We start from the raw sequence: 22255 nt of genomic DNA on the forward strand, positions 1-22255 counted from the left end.
TTCCCAGCACATAGGCAAAACTAGGAGACATAAATCACAAGTTATCAGAATGAAAAAGTTTCTTTTACTAAGTGTAGTATTTTCCAGATGTTCTTTGAGAAAAAAAGAGGCTACAGATCCAAAGATATTACCATACCTGCTAAAATTAAGCCCTCTTCTCAATACCCTCTTGAGCCTTAATTCTCCTTCACTGTTTATTAAGGAGTCAAAAATTTTATAAAGCAAATGTTTCCAATCTCAGCATAACCACAAGGAAAAGACATTGGCAACTCATCAAAGACCTAAGGAAGAGTCTGAAGATCAAATCTAAGGAGTAAACAATTTCTTTGGTGTGGGCTTTAACGAGCTGAGGGATTTAAATGATATCTGACCAGGTTGCTTCAATATATTACAAACAATTCCTGGAATTTAGCTATAACAGATCTTTTCTATCTAAAATAAGACAACCATGTTTTAAAAGAATATAATGGTATTAAAAAACTGGAGTAGAATCTACTTAGTAAAAGTATTACTTCATGAAACTTGTTTTTTATTTGGAGTTACACAACTTGTACATATTAGGCCATGAACAGAAAAATATTGTACCTTCAGCTGCATTCAAGAATGAGAAAGACCACGATTCAAAGAATAAACTTAATTCTTTCAAGCTCAGCCATGAAGATTTACTTTCAGAAGGTAAAAACATAGATCATTCATTAATAAGGAAAAAGTCCCTGATTCTAAGAAATGACATCAATTGTTCTCATTCACCTTACTGAGAAGTGAATCTCATAGAGTTCGTTCACCTTCCTAGGAGCAAATGAGATCTCTAGATCTGAAGAATGATGATGCTATTGGTAGCTTATAGAACTCCCTTTATTATGCTTTGGTTGCAGTTTCTCCTATCTGATAATGAGAAATTAATACAAGTAGTGGCATTCCAACAAGCAGTCCTTTGGGGTCACAGTCCACAGTTGGTTATCGAGGGATGGCACCTTCCAAGTGATATCTACTCCACGCCCACTTAGCCCTCACCCCTAGCCCCAACTGGCACCCCACCCTCACCCCTACCCCACCCTCTATCTTCATTGAGAGAGTACAAAGTAGCTGAACATGTGCCATGAGTGGCCTAGTTCAAATCACACCCAACCATTTACTAAGTAAATTATTAAAATAACAGGATTATTCTGAGAAATACACGTGGAGCACACAGAGTGTTTGACCCATACAAAGTCCTCAAAAACTGGTAAAGATTATTATTGCACTTCATGTGTGTATGTGCATGCATACATACACACACGCTAAGTCGCTTCAGTCATGTCCAACTCTTTGCAACCCCATGAACTGCAGCCTGCCAGGCTCCTCTGTCCCAGGCAAGAATACTGGAGTGGCTTGCCATGCCCTCCTCCAGGGCATCTTCCCAACCCAAGGATAGAATTCCCATCTCTTAACCTTTCCTGAATTGGCAGTTGAGTTCTTTACCACCAGCGCAACCTGGGAATCCTCACTTGAGCAAATAAATAGGGTAAGACAGAATCTACATAATTTCCCCTTCTTCCAAAACTATTCAATATCTTTGTAAATGGTGATAAAAAAAAAATAGCTCGATACTAAGAATCCCTCCACCTAAATCAAAGATGGCTTAGAAATTCAATATCAAAGCCAATATGGTCCCTGGTAGGTCCTACCTCACCACTGGTCAGGTTTCTCTGAGCCTCTGGTCACATCAACACATAAAATTGTTATGTGCATTTCTGTTTAATGTTACTATAATACATAGCATTGATTCATTACCATTGAACCCAACCCAACAGCTAAGTCATGTCTGAACAGAGCTTATCCAACACACGTACTTTCTCCATAAGCACGTTTCAGTCAGCTTGCACTCAGAAACACTAGAGTGCACTTCAGCACTCCATTTAGATGCCATTTTACACAGCAAAATCACCAGCAAAAAGCACAAAAAATGTGAAAAATGTCACTAAACAAAATACAAAAGGACACTCATCGACAGAGAGCGGAAACAAGAAGCAGACAGTCACCTGTTTGACCTCGGCTGGAAAACTGCTCATCGGGTGACTCAAATTTTTCACCACCCTGTGATCCATGAATGACCACAAAAGTACCACAAGTACTGACTTTGGGACTATGAACAAATGTTCACCGAATAGGCAAATTTGCAAAGCCAGAATCCACGAACAATGAAGACCAACAGTAAATGATTTATGGAACCCAATGAATATGACTCAAAAGTTAACTGACCCAGAGCTACACGCATCAAAGTGAGTACTTCTCCAACCAAATGCACGAAGATCTGAAAGGACACATGACTTAAGATACCATTTCTACAAACTTTATTTTTGTCAAATGTGCATAGGGAGTGCATGCTTACTCAGTTATGTCCAACTCTTTACGATCCCTGCTAGGCCCCTTTGTCCATGGGATTCTCCAGGCAAGAATACTGGAGTCGGTTGCCATGCTCTCCTCCGAGGCTTTTCCTGACCCAGAGATCAAACCAGCATCTTCTGAGTCTCCTGCACTGCAGGCAGATTCTTTACCACTGAGCCATAGGGGAAGGATACATGACAATTCAGGATAGGTTTCCTCTGAATAGCAAAGGAAGAAGAGGACAGAGAAGCTTGGACAGTATTTCTACAGGGCTATGGGTATTTCATCCTACTATTCTCTAATGTCAGGTCTATTTCATTAAGAACATTTCCATTAAATATTATTCAGCCGTTAAAAAGAATGAGATAATGCCATCTGTAGCAACATGGATGGACCCAGAGATGGTCATTCAGAGTGAAAAATTCAAAGAAATATCGTAAGACACCCCTTATCTATGGAATCTAAAAATAAATAATACAAAGGAACTTAGGTATAAAACAAAAAGAGACTCGCAGACTTACAGAATGAACTTGTGGCTGCAGGGCCGGGGAGCAAGGAAGGGATAGTCAGGGAGTGTGAAATGGACATGTACAGACTGCTATATTTAAAATGGATAACCGACAAGGACCTACTGTACAGCACAGGGAACTTTGCTCAATGTTATATGTCAGTCTGGAGAGGGGGGAAGTTTGGGGGAGAACAGATACATGTATCCGTATGGCTGAGTCCCTTGCTGTTCACTTGAAACTATCACAACATGTTAATCGCCCATACCTCAATACAAAACAAAAAGTTAAATTAAAAAAAAAAGAACATATCCATTAGAACAATTTCTCATAGTGAAGCGTGTGCACTCAGTCGTTCCTGACTCTTTGTGACCCTATACACTACAGACCGCGGGGCTCCTCTGTCCATGGGGATTCTCCAGGCAAGAATACTGGAGTTTCCATTTCCTTCTTCAGGGGATCTTCCCAGCACAGAGATCCAACCCAGGTCTCCTGCATAGCAGGCAGATAGATTCTTTACCCACTGAACCACATGGGAAGCTCCATAGTGAAGGACACAGGCGGGAAAGTCCACATGCACCCCGCAGCACTAAAGTGCATGGAAGGAGATTTCTGCATAAAACTGCAGCACATATTTGCAGCAAGGATGCAAGCCATTTAACAGCAGGACAGACGACAACAATTACAAGGGTCTGTTTGCACAGAAGAAAAGGATACCTGTTGAGAGAGAGAGGAAAAGACGAGACAAAGGGTCAAAGTTTTATTTCTGGATACACCCTGTGTATCCGCTGCTCCTTTGAAGTGCACAGGAGTTTCTTCCCAGAGGGACAACACACAGTCCAAGGTGGAACAAGCCCAAAGCAAGCTTAGTCACCAAGACATCAGGAGAAAACCCTTAAGCTCTAAAAGAATGATTTCTAGAGGAGAGGGCTTGGGAAGTGAAACTCTTGAATGGAAACAAGCATAAGAAGAAGCACAGTTGCAACAGCCAAAGACGGGGGATGACCCACCAGGGTCTTATTTTCTTTGGGATAAGTGGTGGTTTTCTCAGGGGGTAGGGGTGGGGGCAGGTTGTGATGGAAAAGACATCAGCTAATTCCCAATTTTGTTTCTGCTCAAGGAAAAAATAAATGTTTGTGATGCTATTATGTTTCACTTATGATTCTCCTCTCTGTTCCCTTTTGGCAGTGACCATTATGAACGTTAGGGTAAAACACTAACGCGGCCAAAAACACCAACATTGTGATTGGTGTGTGATTCAAAAAAGCTGTCAAAATGGATACTCCAAAAGGAATGAGTCACTCTGCTGGGGCGGGCATGCTAATATTTCTGTACCATGTTACAATCCTTTTCATCTGGACCTTCTTAGAGCTGGCTTATTACTTCCTTTCGTGCAGTTCTAAGCTGACTAAGGACTACAATAAAGGGCATAATAAGCCTGACAGATTGGGTTCATACCTTCATTACTAAAATCCAAAAACTAAGGCTATTTGATATGGAAATAGGGCACCGAGAAAAAACATGCACACAGCTTCAGCTCCTGAGACTTAAGAACCCTCAGGGGTCTGGGAACAGAGCATGTTATCACACTAGCCTGACAGTTGTATCAAATCCTCTTTAATCTCAGCAACTTTAAAAAGTAGAATGCCACCATAAAATTTAGGGCATAAGTGACATTTATCAGTGGAAAGAAAAAGAACAATCTCCCTCCTTGGAAAGTGAATAAGAAAAAAAGTGTGTAAAAGCATCTTCAGAAAATTCTAGGCTCCCACTTCAGGATGCTAGTAGTATACTGATCTGATTTGGGACTGGGCTCGGTTTCATAAACTTTGATTCAGCAAGATTTACTGTGTAGATAAGATAATCAAACAAGGAATCTTCTGAAAAAAATAGAGAGCAAGGGGTTACTGGGGGAATGCAGCATGTAGTGACTTATGGCTTGGCTTCCTAGGTCGAATCAGGTGACACTCTATTCTTGATTTGAAACAAGGACGAAGCTTTCATTGGACAATGCTCTTATCTCAAGCAGAAGGCCGTCTACACACCAGTTACATAAATCCTTTTTTATTTCTGCCACTACTGGAATTCAGACTAAAGTCCGAATGACTCCGCCCATCCCAGATTGAAGCTGGAGCCAAACAAAACACCAACCGCAGTTTCTTTAAGGCCCAGATGGTCATGACCTTGAGTGTATTTTCTCATATGAACCAGCTGCCTATTGGTCACACTGTGGTACATTGCATGGTGCTCGTCAGCTCCAATTATGAAGATGTTAACACTTTCATTAGCTCTGAAATGGAACAACCCAACGCCCTGAACAACAGGCTTTTTCTTCTAGAAAGGACAAAAAAAAGTCAGGCTAAAATACCCAAGCAGAGGCCACACACAATGGACCAGACCTCGCTCTTCACATTTAATGATTTCACTAAAGTCATCCGTGAGATACACAAGAGTCCCATTTGACGAGTCCACAGCTATTCCCTCAAATTAACACTTTAATAAAGGCAGATTAAAAGGGTACCAGGGTTTCCAAGTGGAGAAGGCAATGGCACCCCACTCCAGTACTCCTGCCTGGAAAATCCCATGGACGGAGGAGCCTGGAAGGCTGCAGTCCATGGGGTCGCTGAGGGTCAGACACGACTGAGCAACTTCACTTTCACTTTTCACTTTCATGCATTGGAGAAGGAAATGGCAACCCACTCCAGTGTTCTTGCCTGGAGAATCCCAGGGACGGGGGAGCCTGGTGGGCTTCCGTCTATGGGGTCACACAGAGTCAGACACGACTGAGGTGACTTAGCAGCAGTAGCAGCAGCAGGGTTTCCAAGTGGTGCAGTGGTAAAGAATCCACCTACCAATGCAGGAGACTCGGGTTCCACCCCTGGGTTGAGTTACAACTTTAGACCATATGTATTAACTTGTCAAGATTTATCAGAATTTAACCTTAACATACCCTTCTATAGAGCCCATTATATATATAGCACATAAATACATGATAAACACCTTAAAAACACCATATTTCCATTGTCTGCCTACCTCTCCCACTAGGCAATTAACTCCTCAAAGGTAGAGATGATGCTTTATGAACCTTTGTGTCACAGCATCTTAACAGTGCCTCAGTTCAGTCGCTCAGTTGTATCTAACTCTTGACCCCATGGACTGCAGCACACCAGGCTTCCCTGTCTGTCACCAACTCCTGAAGCTTTAACAGTGCCTAGCTTGGAGCAGTGGAGAAGGCAATGGCACCCCACTCCAGTACTCTTGCCTGGAAAATCCATGGACGGAGGAGCCTGGTAGGCTGCAGTCCATGGGGTCACTAAGAGTCGGACACGACTGAGCAACTTCACTTTCACTTTTCACTTTCATGCATTGGAGAAGGAAATGGCAACCCACTCCAGTGTTCTTGCCTGGAAAATCCCAGGGGCGGGGGAGCCTGGTAGGCTTCCGTCTATGGGATCGCACAGAGTCGGACACGACTGAAGCGACTTAGCAGCAGCAGCAGCTTGGAGCAGATACCCAAAAAAACACATTTGCTGAGGTACTTCCCTGGTGGTTCAGCGGCTAAGTCTCTGCTCCCAATGCAGAGGCCTGGGTTCAATCCCCGGTCAGGCAACTAGATCCCACATGGTCCAACTAAGAGTCAGCATGCCACAGCTAAAAATCCCATGTGCAGCAACTAGGACCTAGCACAAATTAATTAAAAAAAAGTTTGCTGAATGAAATGAATGGGATGACATGGGTTTTATTAAAAATAAGCAAGCCCACATCAAGCTGGTTAATACAAGATAGTAGGGTTAATCCCTCCCAACAAAGTCCAAAACTGTGGGTTATCACTGAGGGGTGATCAAAAGGCTTATTCCAAGCCTGCAAGCTGTAACAACACAGCCATTTTACTGGGAGATGTAAAAAAAACAAAGGTTCAGAGACAGTTGTCTGAAAGAGAGCCTTCAGAAAGCCTTCAGAGGACAACTGTTACTAGAAAAAAGCCAATTTGATCACAAGCTTACTTGGCCTTTACTATTTCAACAGTGGACAGTGGCTTATTCATTCAGTTCTTATTTTATCTTCAATTTTCTTTTTTGAAGGACATATAATTAACGCTTGGTTCTGGGCATATACCAACAAAATTACTATAGACTAAAAAGTTACCGAATTTATCCTCACAGGGTTTTCAATTTGCTCTGAACCACAACGTTTATATGTATATTTGTATTATACTTTCATAATTGAGAGAAAACAGTATGCTAGGAGCACAGCTTTCGAGTTAGCAAAGTTTGATTTTCAGCTCCAGTATCTCCTAGAAATGTGCGTCCTCAGGCAAGGTCCTTCACTTCTAGAATCCTGAGCTTCTCCTAGATGGAACAGGGTGATCCCTACCTTTCAGGTGTCTTGAGTCATCTTTCATGTTGACAGAAGACATTAAACAATCAATGCCCTTTACTGTTACTCATGCTGTTCATGCACCCAACCACATTTAACTTGAGCCCATGGACTATAGCCCACCAGGCTCCTCTGCCCATAGGATTCTCCAGGCAAGAATACTGGAGTGAGTTGCCATGCCCTCCTGCAGGGGATCTTCCCAACCCAGGGGTCGAACCTGGGTATCCTACATTGCAGGCAGATTCTTTACCATCTGAGCCACCGGGAAAGCCCAAGAAATGCACGATCAGTGACCTTTATCTTTACTGCGGCTGTTCGCGTATCCAACCCATATTTAACTTGAGGGCTGCCTTAAAATCCTCCCAAGAAACAACTTCCCTGGTATGTATTAAAAGGTTTAGTGGGGTACTGAATGGAGTAAGATGTCATAGCATTCCCACCCAATGTCCAGTCACTGCTGGAGGTCTGACAGGCAAACGATAGCGAGAACCTGACATCTGCATAGGAACTTTTCTCCCTTTAGTCAAGCTCAGAGGTCTCAAACGTTAACATGCCCGAGAACTACTTTCTAAGGTTGTTTATCCAGAATCATGCATACAGTACCCTGATGAGCCACTTAAGGGACTTCAGGAATAATCCACTATACCAACTTACCTTACTTTTAACTTCTGATTCAAACCTCTATGTAAAATTGTCACATGCTCTTTAAAAGTACGTAAAAAGATTTAAGGAAAGAAAGAAAAAGAAGAGAAAGGTCTGAGCAACAAATTAGCAGCAAATAATAGCTTAAAAAAAAAAAAAAAGCTGCATTTCAACCCATGGCTTTAAGTAGATAAAACGGGCCATTCCAAGTACTGGGTCCCTTCAGAGAGCCTTTACTGAGAAGTGCACTGCTACACTAATCAAACACTCCATTCCCCAACTGGATGTCTCACCGGTCCAGAACAGTGACAAGACTGAAATTTGTTCAAAAATCTATTGAATTCAACAAGTGGCAGAGAGCTGTGACGACAGAGCCAATTATTAACACAAGGAACAGCTCCGCTCTGGCAAAGGGAACCGCCTCCTGCAGGCCCAGGCCCAGCTTTCCGGAGGTTTCCCCACATCTCAAGTCTGAAGCCACAGGAACTGAGGACATTCCTCTCGCTGTTCCCTTCAGCTGCCCCAGGGTCCGAGGAACCCCATCCTGGCCCTAGGGCTTGACAAATCAAGCCCTAATTACACCTGCTGGTGAGCTCATCCCTGCCTGACCCTCATCAGTCAGATCTTAGGATTTTTTTTTTTTAATGAAAGTCAATTTTATGCTGTGAAATTCACATCTACAGTGTACAATCTGATGATTTTTGACAGGTTACATTTGTAAAACCAACACTCCGGTCCAGATGAGAACATGTTCATCACTCTAGGAATTTCGTGTGCCTCAGTCTCTCTCCCCAGAAGCAATTACCACTGTGATTTCTATCGCCATGTAATTATGCATCAAATGAGAGGAAACCACCTCACAACACCTATTTTATTCGCCTCACGGCACTTCTCAGCATTGGAAATTCAGGTCCATTTATGTATCTGTGCCAAGGCAGGAGATACAGGAGATCTGGTTTCAATCCCTGGGTCGGGAAGATTCCCTGGAGAAGGAAATGGCAACCCACTCCAGTACTCTTGCATGGAGAATCCCATGGACAGAAGAGACCGGCAGGCTAAAGGCCATGGGTCAGAGAGAGTCAGACACGACTGAGCACGCATGCAAGCATGCGTGATGTACCCCTTTCACGCCTGGCTGCCCCCACCAGCCCTTCCCACTGCTGGAATGTAAGCTCCATGAGGGCAGACAGTTGGTGGGCCTCATGCAGCTCCACATCCTCTAGAGCCCACAGCACATAGCAAGTGCTCGATAAACATTTCCAGACTGTCTAATTAAGGTGTAAACCCTTCTTAAGCAGTGACACGTGAGCAAAACTGCACAATGTAGAATAAAAAGTGTAGTCTAGCAGTGGTTGGGACAAAGCTAGCATCGCTCCACTCCCTATTCCAAGGACACTGTTTCTGAACACTCAAAATACAGAAATGATGCTTTCCCTCTCAACCCTAAGGACTTCCCTGTAGCTCAAATGGTAAAGAATCTGCCTGCAAGGCAGAAGACCCGGGTTTGATCCCTGGGTTGGGAAGATCCTCTAGAGAAGGGAATGGCAATCCACTCCAGTGTTCTTGCTTGGAGAATCCCATAGACAGAGAAGCCTGGAGGGCCACAGTTTGTGGGTTCACAAAGAGTCATGGGGACATGACTGAGTGATTACTACATCAGCCTCTCAACCCTCAGAGCCCAGAACATCTATCACTATATTGATGCAAGACTCATACACTCAAGGGACAGATTTTATATAAGTGAATTTAGTCTAGACGGTACATGAAGAATGAAAAATAAGAGGCCAACATTTAGGGTCTTCTTATAACTAACTTGAAAATATACATAGTGTGATACAGTAGAAATGAGTGCGTTCTCTCATCAGACAGGCCTAGATTCAAATCGTGCCTCCATCCTTAGGAAGCAGCCACCTTATCACTCTGAGCCTCACTGCCTCATTTGTAAAAGGAAGATAATATCTCCCTCTGAGGGCTGCCAAGAGCATTAAAGATAGGCGTATAAAGCACAGAAAATATAAACAGCATCTTATTTGACCCTGGAATGCCCCTGGAGTTTTAGTGACGGAGGACCTAGGATGAGCTCACCAACCTCTCTACCCTCTTCTGTAACTTCAAGCCACATACCTTCAGGCCCTCATGGATTAGGAACACTTAAAATCACGATTATTTGCAAACACTTCACAAACAACAAAGCACTAAAATGCTGCACTAAGGAATGCCGCTCACTGAAACCTGCCTGACTCCCAGCAACAAAGGGAATACTCTGAAGGACATTTCACTTACGGAAAGCCCCACAGAACAGTTCCACCACTCACTGATGACAGCTCATCATGACACACCAGCCTGGCTTCGCAACAGTGAAAAACCACGGACCTCCTTTGGTCATTTCCACTGCCTTCCTCCTCTTCTAATTCACCAGTTTTCCGTAAGGAGTCAGGCATAAGCATGATGCCAACTTATCTCTGAATGCTTAGTGTTGCTGGGCACCTACTGCAGTCAAGTGCTATGGAGAGTACCAAGATGAGTGAGAAGCTGCGACAAAGTGTCATTTCAACACAAAAGCAAGTTATGTGCAATTAACAATCAGCCCAGAAGGGCCAGTTAGATAGGTTCTTAGAGCAGCAGCTACTCGATTCCCAGGCCTGTTTCAGCAGGCACAGTTCTCTGACCAAGTCAGTAATTATCTGCTAAGACCTTTCCCTGGGCCAAGCACTGCGCTGGACAAGGAGAAACTGCCAGGACCTGTAAGATGTGATCCTTGGCTTCCAGGAGCCCATAATGCAAGCTCGCAAATAAAACAAGGACACAAACAGATGGCCAACAGGGTAATGAGTAGCTACAAAGCTACACATAAAAGCATCCCCTTATTTTACAGACACATCTCACACAAAGTGATACTTAATCCCAGGCCTCATAAGTAAAAGAAATAAATCACACTATAGAGAGATCAGAGAGAGGAGTTGTTTTTCCCACCTCCCCCAAGTTGATGCTGGATCCATAAGGACATGAGAAAGAGATGGGATTTCAGAAGAACCTTGAAGGCCAGATATAATTTTAAGGAAGAAAATAAGCAAAGGGAGTACATCATGTGCAAGAGAATCACGTGAGGAAAGACACAGCAGTGAAAAAGTGCAAGCCTGCTCTACGAGCAGACATAAAGTCCACGTCAGGGTGTACTAAGGAAACAGGAGAGAAGATGGGTCTGGGCAGACTGTGGTGGTTTTAGTCGCTAAGTCGTGTCCAATTCTTGCAATCCCAAGGACTGTAGCTCGCCAGGCTCCTCTGTCCACCGGTTCTCCAGGCAAGAATACTGGAGTGGGTGGCCATTTCCTTCTTCCAGGGTCTCTTGCATTGCAGGCAGATTTTTTACTGACTGAGCTATGAGGCCAGACTGTGGAAGGCTTCAGTGAGAAAGCAGGTGTGGGTGGGGCGCAGGGGCTACGAAGTTACAGAGGAGAGGATGGAAGGGAAACCACTGACAACAAACGTGGCCAAAGAGCTTCTCAAACCGGATCAACGTCTAATGTAACATAACAGGGTTCCGATGAGAAAACTGAACCAAAAGATGAGACTCACAATCTTATATTTTTTAATATATTTTAACATTAATCGTGCATTTTTAATATTTCAAAAGAGTCATCATGATGGCAAAAACCTAAAGGCTAAAACTTAGGCTTCAAAGTGAATACACAAAACCTGTATTTGCAAATACCTGATTCCAAGTATTGAAACCACAAAGGGCACAGGCTCGTTGTCTCTTGGAAATCCCACCCCCATTCGTGCTTTAGTCTAGGAACACAAATCAAAATATATTTTTCTCAGTATTATGAAAACCAGAGATGCTCTACCAAAAATAAATAAATAAAAATACCATTACGGTTATCGGTGATGATGTAACTGAAAGCAGCAGTAAGATGTCATAATGTCAATATCTCCTAATGGTGAGGCCTGATTGAACTGAAGAAATCTCTCAAAGGAAGTGGTAGAAACCTCACGGTTAGAGCCATTTAGAATCAGACCACAAGGCACAATCCTGTGGCCTATTTTCTTCCACGTAAGTCTGGCCACTCCGAAAGTAAGTTCAGGTGAGCAACTGCGGCTGGGGAGGCAAGGAGCCAAGTCTAACCTTATGTGAAGAAAAACAGAGAGACCGCGACTCTGATTCCTGAACCCAAGCTGGTTACAGCGTTGTTTTCACTCTGCGAAAATCCATCAGTCTGTACACTGATGAAAAAGGCCCATTTCCGTTTGTACATTACTCAACAACAGACGATTAGGAGATACCATCCCAAAGAACAAAAACAAAAGAAATTTATAGCAAAGTTAATGAAATTTCTGACAATTACTGGTGAAATAAAATACAGCTGTCTAATGTTAAAAAATTACTCCATTAAATGAAGACTGAGACCTGGTAAATTCTCAGATGATCTGAAGATTTCTCATCCAAATAAAGGCTTTCCAAAAAGCCTACTCTGAGACTCAAAACTTCTACAGTGAAAGGACACTGGAGAAGCTGAATGGTCCCACACGCCCAGGAGGCCACACAGTTCTTAAGTCTCCCAGGGTTCATGTCTAGATGGCCTCATTAGTGGGCAATAGAAGGATGATCTTGGGTCATGCCTGGAAAATCACCAGTTTCAAGTGTATAGCATCCTGAAGACACCTGGCCTGAACTGACTTCCTAGGTTCATCAGGCAGAAGTCCTTGGGGGAAAGAATCCTCATTGAGCAAGACTGTCACTAAAGAGGAAAAGCTTCCCTGGAAGAAGCAGAAGGCTGAACATACTGGGGACTGAAAGGGTTAAGAACTCAAAGTGACCTACAAAGCTATAAATATTTTACACATTCATCACCTTTCCATGTAGGTTTCCCAACTTTCCACAAATAAGATACTAAGCGGTGCTTAATTCATAGAGCACTGTTGCCATGGTGCAGGTCCAATCATGTTCTATCTAGCTTCTCCTGGTTATCCTAAGGCTTCCTCCTACACATACACACAAAGACACTGTTCACTGAAGGCAGATGAGATTATTTTCAATCTTTTTGCCACTGTAAAAATCATCTTCTTACCTTCTCCACCAAAGTAAAATTCCGTTATTCTTTAATATTCCCATCTAAATCCATGCCTTCTTTTGCCCTCTTCCAAATAACAGAAAGCTTCATCTGCTCATAAACCAACTACCTAGAAAGATTTATATTTCCAGATGAAAATGAGCCAATAATTGCTTCTATCCTTTCAGCTGAGAAAACCTCGTATGTTGTCCCCCTAACCCCAAACGCTAAAGATTAAGAATAAGGGGAATGTCTATTTGCTTCTACCTATTAAAGGAATAACTAGAGTCTTACCCTGAGAACAATCGGTTCGTTCTTGACCTAGCATCCTATTTATCTTTCTATTCTCAAAGCTAATTGCTCATATGAGCGTGCCAATTTGCCTTGATTATAGGAGTCTTAATAAATGAACGTTGTTTACACTTCACAAGTGTATTTGAATTTCACTCCAGGAAGCCAAGCTCATCAAGTCTTTGTAAGTGGTAAAACCAGAGATCAAAGCAAAAAGCCTGCATTGAACCAACAAAAAATTAGGCTTGAGAATAGAGGCCTAAGCAAAAATACAATTGATTTATTGATTGCTCTATCCCAGTAGTAAACCTCAGGGTCACTGTTCACTCTTAAGCTAGAATGTATAGAACTTTCTCTGCAAATTATCATTATGATTTGACAGCCATTTCTTAAATGCATAGTTAAATAAATCTAATATTCAACAGGCTTTGACCCATCTCTCCTATATTTCTCATCTTGGTGCTTTCAGTTGAATCAAGTATCTTTAGGAGCTTTTTTTTTTTAACCCTCCTCAACTTTGCCTAATTTCTCTAGATTTTCACTGTGGTTTTAACTCTTATGTTTGGTCTCTTGGGCAGGGAGGGAGAGGAGAAAAACTACTCTGGCACGTGGCTCTCAACCACAGCTGCACACTCACATCTAAGGAGCTTTAAAAATTCTGACACCCAGGTCACACTCCAGAGGAACTGATCAGAATCTCTGGGGGTGGGACCCGGGCACCTGTCTTTTTGAAGGTCCCAGGTGATGCTGACTATAGCCAAGTTTGAAAAGCACCACTGTGGCTTGTCAATCCCTTTGTCACCTACTTCAAATAAAGTACTCAGCCAAACTTCACAGGGAAAAGAAACACCAAGGAAGAGAGGGCAGGTTCCTGAGCAAAGCCTCAACTCAAGGCAGGACCTGAGAGAGGTGACTGACCAGCACCAGACATGGGGCCAAAACATGAACAACTTGACACCTTTCCCAAAGCCAACAAGATTTAAGGATAAACCAAGTCTGGTGCACCATCTACCATACAGAAGTCAGTCAAGAGAGGTTCTCCTGGAGACAGCAAGGACTAGACACCTCAAAGCTTTCAGCTTCTGGGGCAATGGATTCAGCAGCTTACCAATGCAACAAAGCTTCTTTGGCAAACAAGAAAAGTAGACAAAGGTTACATGCGAAGTAAGTCACTGAAGTCAGTTCCAGGTGGCACAAGAGTGATGAAGATGTGTCCAGGGAAACAGTTTTGGTGTGCCCTAGAAACTATAGAAAGTTTGTGACAAGGTGCCCACCACGAGCTCTGATGCCACTGGGCATGTTTTCTTGGTCAGTTTAAGACTGTGAAAAGAAAGTACTCTTCTGTCTACAACAAATACTTCCAAGAAGGGACTTGGTGTTTCCCAATTTCGAGCCATCCTGGTCCACATTTGTGGACCTTAGTTGGCCCACAGTTCAGGAAACAGCTCTCTGACCCTCCAGCTCTTCCTCCAACATCCCTTCCAAATTATAACACATCCACCGGAAACAGCATAGTCCGTGGTGTTGTGTTGGAAGGGCAGCTGGCAGGGAAAAGAGGATGGGGTGACTGGGGAGGAGTGGGAAGATCACCCTACAGTCTGAGCAAACACCATCTTAAAGGAAAGACAAGACGTGAGCTACCTCCACCTATACTGTTCAGGTAGGTGAGAACCAAGAGGATGCAGGAGTCTCTCTGTAGAGACCAGGAACCCCAAAGTCTTTGGATAGACTTCTTACAATGGAAGAAGGTAGGAAAGGTCCCCACTCTAGAGACGAAGAGCCCTCTACAAGATGGGGGCTGCCAAGCATCTGCATAGCTGGGAACCCACCTTCCCTCCTAAGCAATTCCAATCTGTGCTTTTACAGGGATTCACTGCCTTTCTAAGAAGAGTCCAGGTACTAGCACTCTCTTGCAAAGGAGATACAACCATCTGGCCTCAGTGCCTCTTTAGTTAGCCACTTTTTATGTGTTACTTGCTCAGATACAAGGACCAGGGAGCCCACTTCACCTTGTCCTTACATGAAGACCAAGTTCTCCAGGCCACAGCTTTTATAAAATTGAATGAATTTCCAGAAACAAGCATGAACCTACACTACTTTTTTGCTTCCTTGAGCCCAGGAGGAGCCTCCAAGGAGACCCTTCCCCCGTCTTGGATGCTGTAATTCTATTTCCAACACCCGCAGGTAGCAGACCTGCCCCCAAGAAAGGTACCATGCAAGCCATTCACCAGCTGGATCCTGGGCTCAGAAAGACTTGCCAATTATCAGCATTTTTAATATAGCTTCTGTCTTAGCAACGCTAATTGGAAAGCTCCTTCTCCAATTTTTGACAACTCTAAATATTACACTTTTCTTTACGCTTATGTGACTTTCAGTCACCCACCATGGAAATGCTACACTTCCAAGAGCTCTGATTTCAAAAATCTCATGACTATCCTAATAGTTGTGTCAAATGGTATTCCCATTTACAGAGGAGAAAAACCAAGGATCACCGGAAAGATCACTCGCCCAAGTTGGTGCAGGAGATGATGATTCTAGAAACTACATCTGCCACTCCTGGGGCCAATGCTCTTTGCTAAATGAAAGGCCACACGTGCAAGTAATTCTTATCACTGAAGGGTTTAAGGGCAAACATACCCGCTCCCCTCTGCATTTCATCAGTTTAACGCAGCTGCCAGTCTCCCAATGGAGCCAAGCATTTATAATTCAGAGAAAAGCTTTTGATCAACCCTACCCTAGAAACCCAAATATACCTTCAGTTTTTATTGAGATTATTAGAAAATTATTAGAAATGCACCCTGATCATGATGAAAAGTACCACCGTACACATATATTCCCACTCTGGAAAATAAAACAACTCAGAGGTTACTGCCTGGAAGAGGTCGAAACAACACTCCAACCTCCCCCTCCTCACTCCCCTTTTTCCTCTCAACAGGAGAAAAGCGAGAAAATAAATCAGCATGCCTCTGATGATGGCCTAACTTCACTCCTACCCATCCATCTGTTCCGTGGACTTCACGGCAAAGGCTCTCCATGGAAGTGGTTGAAAAGGAACAACATCTTGCAGAGGGAAATAGACTGAAATGTTAAAACCTGACCTTCCTTGTCCTTTTCACAAGTCCTTACATTTGGAGTGCATGCATCACATTGACAGGCTGTCTCTCCGCTCTGATCTGGGACGTCCAGACTTCCCAAACAAGGCGGTTCAAGTCTGCCTTGAAAGGAAAAACTGAAGAGTACACTTTTGGATCAAATCAATATTTAACTCCATGCCTGAAGACAGAATAGCACAGTGAAGATGCCAAAATGAATGACATCTAAAGAGAAACATTAAGTACACCACACTTGGGTCGCTTCAAAGACGTTTCTGCCAACTTTATAGTTTTGAAACTTGTACTCACCAGATTCAAGATTTTTTTTTTTTAAACAGCTTTACTGCTAGTTCCAGGCCTTTCTGTTCTTGTTCTTTCTTACCAGTTGTAAGCCCAAGGAAGCATAATATAATATTAGGGGTGGGTGGGGAGGCCGGGAGTAGAGATACAAATCTGGGTTAAAAATCCTAGACTGGCTATCTAATAACTTAAGTAACTTCAGTCAATTTAAGTAATCTTTGTTCCTCATCTTTAATGTTGCCGATAGCTGGAGTCATTGTGAGGATTCAGTGAGAACATGCAAGCATAGGGCATACTCAGAGTAGGTGTTCAGAAAATGTTCCCATTTCTTCCTAAGTACAGTGACCACATTCAACCTCAGCGCCAAGAAAAAAACTGAAACGGAAACTGACTCAAACTAATCACACATCAAAGTAGTTCCCGGTGTTAAACATAAGATACTACAGCCCTAAGCCACCACTTCCAAATCTGTGTTTTTGAATCTGCTCGCAGAGCAGCCTGACATCTGCTATCACCCAGATATGGCAGCCGGGATGGAGGGTTACAATTTATCTTTTCCTCTGAGACTCAGAAAGGACAGCTCCTAGACACAGGGATTGAGGGGCTTACATTTTAAATGGTAAACAGTGACCTCAAGCCAAAAATCAGTGAACAATATACAGAGCATCTAATGTCCAAAGAGTTATTCTTGGACAATTAATTGTTCACCACACCCAAAAATCACCTTCAGAGCATCATCTCTGAGAATAAAGGTCATGGGAGTATTTGTGTGTGTGTATGTGTGTGTGTGTGTGTGTGTGTGCATTCCCAACAATTAGACAAAGTTTAACAAATATAATAGTCACTTGGACAATTATAAATGTGTGGGACCCAAAAACACAGCCAATATTACTCATGAAATATGCAAAATATATACAAAATACGTTAAAGGAACAAAGACTGAAGCAGATGACTGCATTTATAATTTATGAAACACTTCCATGGAAGAGTGTAACAGAAACATTGTACACACACAAAGATACATCACCTTATAGCTCTATCTGACGGGTAGGTCCAAGGATGCCAACAGTTAAGTGTATAAAGGAGTCAGTAATCTTTTCCTTTAAATATAAGGTTTATAACTATCATTGTAATAATGATGAACACAGGTTCAGGGAGGGATAAGATTCTTTAGGAGGATTTTAACTCAAGATTTGGATCCAATTTTTACTAGTCATTAACTACAGAAGTTCAGTCACTGAAATCTCTATTCAAAAAATTCCATTTTTTTCCTATTAAAAGAACTTTTTAGGGTCTATCCCTTCACTGATCTTAATTCAGCATTTTTTTTTATATTTCTAGATTGGATTTTTTTTTTTTAAACTTTACAATATTGTATTGGTTCTGCCATATATCGAAATGAATCTGCCACAGGCATACACGTGTTCCCCATCCTGAACCCATCTTTCCATTCATGCCCAGTATTTTTCTAGATATACACAGTTTAGCTTATATGGACTGATGAAGGGGTAGTCATTGAGTAGGTTTTATCTCAAGATTTTTGATAAATAGATGGATGTCTGTTACTCAAATTTTTATTTACCCCTCCTCAGTGCTTTAAATATTCTAGAGCTTGGTGGGGTGAGAGGAATTACTTTTCATATCTGAGGGCTTAATCACTGCTGTAAGCCAAGTTTACAATGAGGTATTTGTATACTTTTCTATACAGTATTACTATCCTGTTTTCCTCCCAGTAACTTACATGATCTTTATCATATAGGAAATGAAACTAGTATCAATAATGCCCAAAGGATTCCCACTGTGTGAGGGCAGAGAATTCCTCCATACACATGCTTTGAACATTACAACCTATAACCTGTCCTTCAAGCTTGATCTCCAGAAGTAAATGGTTTGAGCTGATTTGTTAAGTAATTCATGAAGAAAAAGCACAGTTGAGAGCATCACATGGACACCTTTAGGAAAAAACTGACTACAAGAGAAGTCACCGTAACTCTGTACTTCTATCAGCCCATAAAAAGGATTCCTTTTAACTCCCCGTACAGATTTCTGAAGAGCAGTTGGAGCTGACTAGGGAGAGTTACGTACCACATCCATGGTTCAAGTGCATCCCTAACAAGAGGGCCCCCAAGCTGATACTTTCCCAAAAGCTTTGTCTTAACCCAAAAAAGGTCAGCCTGGTATTTTTTGGTTTTGTTGTTCGTTTGTTTTGAAAGGCATAAAATATTATAAACAGTTAAAGAAAGGAACTGCATCCAGTGCTTGTGTATGACACAGTAAAAGGAGCTACACAGTAACCCCTGCTCCAAACAGCTTGTGATGTAGAAACATGAATTTCTATATACTAAATTTGCGCCTTCTAGATTTAACAGTAACACAGATCCACCATATTAATGATAGGACATTATTTTCCTAAAGGGTAATTCATACCATGTGTCATTAATCAGCAGGGTAACTCAAAGCTCATGCAAAACATGCTATCCCAGTTGAGAACTTAATTGTATTATTGCTATTATCTGGTTTGCCTGCGTCACTGGCCTTCCCACTTCAAGTGTACATACACACACACCCAGCACACACAACCCACACACGCACACCCACCCAGCACAGCATGGACGGAAATGATCACCCAAGGCTAGGAGGTAAGAACCATGTAGTCTGGTAGGAAGAAGATTTTGAACCAAAAAGGTTTGTCCCTGGAAAGACAGGTCAAGTTTGCACCCAGGCTGCCTTCAAAAGTAATTAAGCCCATGCAGTTCCATTTCAGAGTGTTTCATTCTGCACAACAATGGGAGCAGCTGTGTGAGATCTCAGACCACGGAGTGCAAGACAGGCAGCCTCATCTATCTCGAGACTGCCACGCCGGAGTTTCCAGGTGGTGTGAAAAAGCTCGTGGGCTCTTCTTCCAAAGAGCACAAAGCTAATCTGCCATCCAGAACAGTCCCCATATTAAACCAGTCCTTTTCAAGGGCCTGAAGAAAGGGTTTTTAAACGTCCCAGTGTTCTTCAGACTCTGGTCAATCCCCAAAGTTGGGAGGTTACATGCCCAAACCCCGTATGCAGACGCGAAATTCGACTGCCTTAAGCACAAGTTTCTCTTGCTGCCTACTATTGTAGGATGTACAGGTAACTAGCTAGGAAAAGGCAACTGTACGAATCCAAGTATTAGGAACGCGTCGAATCTATGTTTCCCTCCCAACACCCCTTAAGAGAGGCTGAGACACTAAAAGTCGAAGTCTGGGGACTAACCGCGGTCCAGACGCCGGCTGGGGCGAGGGGGAGACCGCCACACCCTCCTGAGCTCACAGCACTGACAGGCTCAGGCTGGGAGGGGCCCAGAAATTTACACCCAGCAAGGAAAGGCAGAAAGAAGTCTTCAAGTGTCTCAGATTTACAAAGCTGGAAAGCTAGGAGAAGCGGATTCCGGGAGGGAGTCAGATTTAGCGAGGGGAGGGGAGGGATCCCTAGAGTCAGGACAGCTTGCAACACGTCCCCGCAAAACTGCACATTTTTGTGGTTTGTTTTAACATTTAAGACGAAAACGAACGCGCCGAGGCGAAGCTTCTCTCGCGCCGGTTTCAGATGTCCCCCTCCTCGCTTAGGGACGGGGACGCCGCACTGCCGCGGGTTTCCTTCTCTTTCCCTTTTGGGGGAGCTCCCCTCTGCCAAGCCAGACGTCCGCCTCCAAGTTCGCCTTCGCACACCGCGCCGCCCTCAACCCGCCACATGCGCCCATCAGCCCCGAACCCCGCAGGGCCCCGGCTGGGCGCCCGCTGGATGGTTCTCAAGGACTCGGGCTTTGCGGGGAGTTTCTTTCTTAAACAAAAAGCCTTAGCGGCCAGCCGCCCCCTCCTCCAAGCCCGCGCCACCTTCCCTTCACGCCCACGCCGCACCTCCCCGACACACGCGCTGCGAGGTGCCTCTCCCGCCAGACAATGGGTTCGGGGCCGGCCAGTCAGCCAACCCCCATCCCCGTGCCCCATCCCGGGACCCCAAGAAGGCTTGGAGCGGAGAGATCGGAGGAGGACGGAGAGGAGGCCACAATAAGCGAAGCGGGAGCCTCCCCCTTGGGACCGGGGATTCGCTCCCGGCGCGGGGAGAAGGGGAGAGAGCGGGGGTCAGCTGCACCGCCTGGTCTTGGGCCCCGGGGCCCGGCTCCCGCCGCCGCCGCGCACTCACCAGCACGATGGCAAATCGCTCCTCCAGTTCACCTGGCTCGGGCATCGGCAGCTTCAAAGGCACGTTGTGCGCCCTGAAATCGGTCTGCTGTGAATCCATGCTCCCGGCGTTGCCCATGTTGGCTGCACGCCGGGGCAGGGGGCTACTCCGGGCCCCCTGCGTCCGCGTCGGAAATCAGAACAGCTCCCGGCGGCCGGCTCCCGCCCGCTGGCGCAACCAGCCCGGCTCCCCGCCCTCCGCTGCGCCCCGGCGAGTGTGCAGCGCGCGCCGCTCCCTAGCAGCGCTCCGAGCCGAGCCGCCCCCCGGCCTGCCTCATGCTCCCCGCCGCCCCAGCGCCGCCCCGGCCTCCTTTCCTCGGGAGGGGTCGTCAGGGCGCTGGGCGCCTATCTGCATGTTGCTCCGCTGGCACGCCGCCCCCTGCCAGCGATAGCGGCCAGCGGGCGCGTGGTTGCTCGGACTTGGTCTCCCGCCGGGACAGTGATTGCCGCTGACACTTTCAGCTCTACGCCGGCGATCACGACGCTAGCTCGACCAGCACCTAGAGCAGACAAATGCAGCTCCGCGCTCCCGACACAATGCCCCCTCTTGCCCGGCCCCCGGCCCCCGCCCCCGGCCCGGCTCCGCCCACTCGCCCCGCGGACTGCCGGGACCAGTAGTTTCTGCCCAAAGTGTCTGCACGCAGAAACCACGCCCGCTCCGGAGGGCCCGGCTGGGTTAGGGCCGCTTGCAGGAAAGGCAATCTGAGAACCTTCGGCCAAGTATCACTTTTGACCCCCACCCCCACGCCACTCCAACGGAAGAGATACTAATCGTCTACATCGATTAGTAGGCATTCAGGCACATTTGGCAAGTGAATGAATTAACCAATCAGTCAATGATTGAATGCACGCATTTCTGATTTAAATTTCAGGAGCTGTTCAACAGGAGACCTCATGGGTATTTGGCAACTTCCTACGTCATAAACTGGGATGTGGGTCCATGGGTGTTTGTTTTATTGTTCTTTCTTCCCTCTGTATGTTACACATTCCCATATTCTTTTGTGCAGTTGAAATGTTTTATAAACAAATGTACTTTTATGGATATTTACAAACTTTCAGATGGATATATACATTTATACATCCTGGTCGGACCCCAGGATTTGGATGAGGAGGATTCAAAACAAATACCTGTCAAATAGCTATTACGAATGGGTTACTGTGTTCCCTGGCTAGAGAAAGACTTTCCAGTCGAATGAAGGAGAAAATTTACACAACTATGCTTTGCATGAGAAATAAGAACAGAGCATTTGAAAAGGCTCTGGAGATGGTCTTCGGCTGTAGCTGTTTTATTCCTCTATAGTACTCTTGAGAAGATTGGGCCCAACCCTGCCCTTCCTGAGACAGTGAAATTAGAGACAGCCTTAGAAAAGTGTTTAGCCACTTCTCCCTTTGTAGATTTCAAGGGTACCCACCTG

The 22255-nt window shown here is 44.5% G+C and overlaps 1 protein-coding gene across 10 annotated transcripts in view; it reads right to left on the reverse strand.

The window, feature by feature from the left end:
• The window catches only part of FMNL2 (formin like 2), a 332001-nt gene extending 310622 nt beyond the window's left edge, over nucleotides 1-21379 (reverse strand). For 3 of the 10 annotated variants that reach the window (XM_027560575.1, XM_027560567.1, XM_027560485.1), the window contains exon 1: nucleotides 20803-21378. In XM_027560575.1, coding sequence (XP_027416376.1) covers nucleotides 20803-20919 — 117 coding nt within the window. In that variant the 5' untranslated portion in view covers nucleotides 20920-21378. Of the gene's footprint in view, nucleotides 1-20802 lie in introns of all 10 variants that reach the window. The other 7 variants (XM_027560496.1, XM_027560527.1, XM_027560557.1 and 4 more) reach the window with 5 other exon arrangements.
• Nucleotides 21380-22255: the final 876 nt, after the last annotated feature.

This window comes from Bos indicus x Bos taurus, chromosome 2 (assembly GCF_003369695.1).
Source record: "Bos indicus x Bos taurus breed Angus x Brahman F1 hybrid chromosome 2, Bos_hybrid_MaternalHap_v2.0, whole genome shotgun sequence".
NCBI classification, from domain to species: Eukaryota; Metazoa; Chordata; class Mammalia; order Artiodactyla; family Bovidae; genus Bos; species Bos indicus x Bos taurus.